Here is a 5,801-nt window from a genome sequence, read left to right on the forward strand (position 1 = left end):
TAAAATATTTGTTTAATTTTGGGTAGTTAGGTAAATGAACAAATCAAAGGTAATTCAATTTTTACTTTATTAATACATTCAACCTCTTTGTTTAAATATTTTAACTTAATCAAGTGATAAAAAAAATTAATTTGTCAAAAAAAAAAATGTTATTACACAAATAAAACTCATTAATACATTTTGAATAAATAAAAAACTAAAATAACTTAATAATCTTTGGGTTACCAAAACTGAAAAATTATGAATACAAAATGTTTTTTTTTTTTTTTAAAGAGTTACTTAATCACCAAGTACAATTCAACATCAATAAATGTATGAATAATTTAAGTTACAAAATACATTTAAATAAATTACTGTTTTATCCGAAGCAATCTTGCTGGAAAAATTAATAAGAATTATATTAAGCAATGTATTCTGCTATTTTTAATAATAAATGTTGTTTGTAAAAGTTAATTGATACCAATTATTAACGACCAGTAATATACCCTGGGAAGAAATACAAAAGAGCATTAGCCAATTTAATATTCATGTTCATACAGTAAGTTTTTCCCAATTCAGCTCTACATGCTGGGCATTGGTACACCTCAGATCTAAATGATCTTTTTAAACATCCCTAAAAAACAACAGAAATATTAATTAGTATAAAAATCAAAATAAATCTTAGTAACAAACTTACTCTACAAATGTTGTGAGCACATTCTAATGTAATTGGCTCAAAGACAATATCTTGACAACATATGCACATAAAAGTTTCTTCAACTCTATCCAAAAATGCCTATAAAGGATGATACACAAAATAAATTTTATAGTACACTTTATTTTAAAAAGTTGCATACTTTTTTGCCTTCTTTTAACAATTCTTTACAATCATCCCAATATTTTTTATTGCTAGAATCAGCATTAATTAATGCATCAGCATCATTTTCCAGTTTATAATGCATTTTGACTTTCTTTTCATCTTTTTTTTTTGGTACATTTTCATTAGACTCATTGTTATCGATATCTTGTAGTGTTTTTTTCCTTTTGAAGCCGGGTAAATCTGATTTTATATTGTCAAGCTCAGTAGGAGGTACATAATTTTCAGGATACTAACAAAACCACATGAAATGATTGAATGAATAATTAAATATTTTTATTGTTATTTTAACTCACAATTATTTCAAGACCTAATTGAGCAATACGCTTTTTGCCTTTTGCCGTCCAAGGAGCTGGTGTAGGATCATCACGTTTCAATACAAAACGCCAAACAATAAATCCAGATATTCCAGTCTCTGGATAATATTTCATAACTTTGTAAAGACCATCATAGCTTAAAAATAATTTTTTTTTCACATTAGTCATTACTAATTAGTTAAATGTATTATAATGCAGATAAACCCTTTGGGAATCACAGAATACAGGATGTCACTGAAGAATTCCGATTCCGTATTACAAGTGAAAAGGTGGAGAACCTAATTCCTAATCATAAAACCAAATTGGCAAATATCAAAAACGTTGTTACCTAGGTTACAAAAAATCTCGAAGAAAAACCCAATCCCAATAAGAAAAAAACACTGGTTCAATAATGGGTGTATGGAAGCAGTCTCGTTGCAAATGATACACAACCCATAACAAGAAAACCACGAGATATAAACATTTTAAGGAGTTAGCAAACAAGACAATTAGAGAAAAAATGACTATATGAAAACAAAGCACTCGAAAAACTTGAGGGAGAGAGGAACAACCCGAATAGTTCTTCAAACACTGCAAACAACTCAAATAAGGTTTTAAACCACAAACACTTTTCTTAACCATGATAATTTATCTAATATTCAAAAAAAGACATTGGTATAGTATCAAACCGCCCTGGAATTCCCTTGTTAGATACAGCTTACGAAATCTCATCGATGGCATTGTTAAGACTAGAAATGTATGCAGAAGACAGCTTAACAGAGTACCAAACTGGTTTCAGACGATAAAAATCTACAACGTATCACATATTCACAATGAGACAAGTAATGGAAAAATTCTATGAATATAATAAAGACCTTCATATTTTTTTTAAGACTTCAAACAAGCATATGACAATATATGACAACTCAGAATAACACTAAGAAATTTCGGTATACCAAGGAAATTGGTGAGACTAGTTGAGATTTGTAACCAATAGACTGCAAGGTAAGTTTTATGGGGGAGCATTTGAATGCAAAACCGGCTTGAGACAGGGAGACGCACTATTTCCGGTACTATTCAATCTTGTCCTGGAACAAGTGACATGGGACATACATGAAAAACGAAAAATGGAATTGGTCGGGATGAATACTCTTCTAGCATATGCAAATGACTAGGTCATTTTACGAGCATCTATAAATTAAATAAAAACTAGTGCTGAAAAATTATTTAAAACAAGTCAAGACATGGGAATAAAAGTTAACGAAGAGAAGACGTAATATACATGGTTATGTCAAGACAAGCAACCCCGAAGAACAATCTCAAGGTACACGGATATTCATTCGAACGAGTAAAAGAGTTTAAATATATCTTGGGGTGAATATCAATGAGAAAAATAACATGCATGATGAGATAAAACTCAGACTGAAGATGGCTAACAAAAGCTATTATGCAATGAGAGAGATGTTCATGTCGAAGTTACTGTCGCGACAAACAAAGGAAAGGTAATACATAACCTATTTACGCCCCATAGTGCCGTAAGCATGTGAGACGTGGGCCAGCATAAAGGATTATGAGGGAAAGCTAGCTTTTTCTTTGAAAGGAATATACTAAGGAGAATTTATGGTTTAATGGTTTAAAAATAAATGTTTAATTAATTATTGATTAATGTAGATAGGAGTTATTGAAAGAAAAAAAAATTAAGATTTACAAAGACTATAATAAACCGAACATTTGCAAATTTCTTAGTAGCAAAAGACTAGAATGGGCTGGGCATGTGTGGCGTGCAGAAGGATGATAGTCTTATAACAAAAGTGCCCGATGGAAATCTGAGTGGAAAAAAAAAAGGGAGACCACTCCAAAGATGGTTCGTACGGTGAAGAGAGACTTAACACGAGTGGACCTTTACTTATAGCATCATATGGCAGTAGATAGAATGCAATGGAGAAAGGAATTGTAGAAGCAGCATTAGACCTTAATGGTCTGTTTCAAGCCTAAGAAGAAGCACATTTCAGTTAAGTCATTATTAACAGTGTAAAGTTTGGATTTAGATTTATATTTTAGATCAATTATGTATTCACAAGTACTCATTTTGATAATAAAAATAAATTTTAAAATAAAATATCCATACCGATTTCCCACTGCGGGTGCATATTCAGAATGCTTACGAAGTTTATAATTCCTCACAACTCTAACTGGTTTGCCTTTTTTCCAATCCATAGCTGTTGCTCCTTCTTTATTATTGATTTCTGCATCACAGTTGAGAGCTAAAGCCCTACAATAAATATTTAAACAAATATAACAATAATAAAGATTAATACATTTTTAATTAACCATAGTACTGTAAATTACCTGTTATAGCGTGTCAATTCTTGGTCACAACTCTGCAGAGCAGTGCGTTTATTTCCAGATAGATCTCTTCCACCTGAACCAGTATACATGAATTCATCACCATTGTCAATGTCATCTTCATAACCACCACTTAATACAATACTAAATGCTCCTTGATTATCACGGCCGTGTATTCCTCCAACTGGTGGACGGTGAATACCACTTTCAGATACCTAAAGAACAATTTAAATAAACATTTATATGCTTGAAGGAAGATTTCTCTGCTACTCTGCTTCTCACTTGAACGCGGAATAACCACGTAGTGCCAACTTCAACACCGGGAATGGGACCAAAGTGGTTTGGTGGAACAATGTTACATTTCTTTGTTCTACCAACACATGCCATTCCCTTGCCCCAATCACGTTTTGACGTTGACGCTAATGTCTTTTTTTTTGAAGCCTTTAATTTTCCACCAGCTTTAACAATTTCGTTATCATCAGTTTTGCATCTCGGGCAATACCTGAAACAAGTGTTGTACACACAAATATACATATAGTAGTACAAACAAATTTACCTTAATACAATTATTATTTATCATTATCACTAACCAATATTCAACATCTGGAACCTCTGCCAAGGGTGGTGTAAGGCAGGCCAAATGAAAACTGTCATCGCATTCATCACACAATAACTGATTATTCTCATCTTCCTTGCCACCACAAACACTACACGCGCAGTATACACATAGTTTATTAATGTTGTCTTTGCATCTAGTGCAACTTAAAGCTGTAGCTCCTTTTCACGAAAAAAAAAACATTTATTTAATATTTTCTTAACAAGTGACATAGCTGTCAATTTCTTACTTTCTGTAGAGGGCTTTGTTTGCATGATAGTATCTTCTTCTGCAGTCCTTTCTGCAACTAACTTGTATGGTTTTATTTTGAAAATATCATCAACAAACTTTAAATGACAATTGTTCAACACGGCTCTATTCGATCCAATAGTAACATTTCCTATTACTTCACGATTTCTTCTATTAACTATTATCTGTTTCACTAGTACATCATACCAATAGCCACGTTCTTTAGGAATTTCGGTGTTAAAATTCATAAGAACTTTATCATTTATTTTTAATTGATCAAATGGCAGATTATCAGTAGAATATGGTCTTATATCTTTCAATTTAGCTTTAGTGGGCGGATTAGTAGGGGATCTATATAAATATAATCAATTAGACTTACAAATATGTTTTAAATAAAAATAATATAAAACCTACCCTGCATCCTCTACAAAATAAATAAGCCCGTCATGTTCATCTTGATTATCAGAGGAAGTTGGTTCAATTTCAAAAGAATCATCTTTTTTTATTTTCACTATTTTACCCATGTACCACACGCTATATTCAAAATCTCGTATATCAACATAATCACCCAGTTTAAAATACTTGCTCTCCTCAGATATATCCTCTAAATTATCCTAGAATAAAAGAAATAATATATGACTTGTGAAGATTTTAATATGATAAAATATTTACTTCTTTTGTTGTAGAATTAGTGTCAGATGCACAACTCAGAATAGATTTATCTTTTAAATTCTCAGGAACCTTCAATGTTGATTTTTGTATTGAGTCAGTTTCAGACATGATTGTCAATTGTATAACATCATTTATATTAATGCTATAATCAAAGAGGCTATACTGGTTTTCAAGCTGAAACATACAAACAACGATCATGTAATTATTATTAAAATAAATACAAGGAGCATAATTTAATTTACATATATTATTTTAAGGGTCCTCGTGAATGAAAATGATTGATCTGTTGATATTATAGTAAATATATGGTTCTAGAAATTGTTGGTACAAACAAGTTTTTTTAAACTTTTCATCTATTATTATTTAACTCCCTAATTAGTAAAAATATTAGCTTGTCAAATAATATTGGCTTCTTACGATTCCAAATAAAATTTCACTCTACTATTTTTAATGTAAACTGCTTCAATAATCCCGTATTAATTGAAGTACCAAATCATGTTTTCATGCCATATTTTATTCACCCTTTTAATGTACTTATTGAGATAAAATTGTATCAGGAAAAGAGATTCTGGCTTCTGCTGCCACTGAAATCAAAGAAAAGTACGCGGTTCACACGAATTTGGAATGACACCAATATAGATAGCACAATAAATATTGTACATTATAACTATGGCCCGGAACTTGGCTGGTGTTTATGGAAATTTGACTTAAGTAAAATCTTTAGTCAAAATCAATAGTACAGATGTCATTATGAATTTGTCCCAGTGTTTCTTGGTCGAAAAAACAT

General features: G+C 31.1%; 1 protein-coding gene across 1 annotated transcript; it reads right to left on the reverse strand.

The window, feature by feature from the left end:
• Positions 1–224: 224 nt before the first annotated feature.
• Positions 225–5,188, reverse strand: LOC111041923 (E3 ubiquitin-protein ligase UHRF1-like; the record flags this gene model as incomplete). The annotated part of the gene is made up of 11 exons (XM_022326379.1): positions 225–613; positions 677–775; positions 837–1,088; positions 1,153–1,309; positions 3,281–3,424; positions 3,502–3,713; positions 3,781–4,000; positions 4,089–4,275; positions 4,344–4,693; positions 4,757–4,956; positions 5,015–5,188. Coding segments are annotated over 11 exons (2,142 nt in total), but the record flags the coding sequence as incomplete, so codon positions are not given.
• Positions 5,189–5,801: the final 613 nt, after the last annotated feature.

This window comes from Myzus persicae, unplaced genomic scaffold (genome assembly GCF_001856785.1).
Source record: "Myzus persicae strain clone G006 unplaced genomic scaffold, MPER_G0061.0, whole genome shotgun sequence".
Taxonomy (NCBI): Eukaryota; Metazoa; Arthropoda; class Insecta; order Hemiptera; family Aphididae; genus Myzus; species Myzus persicae.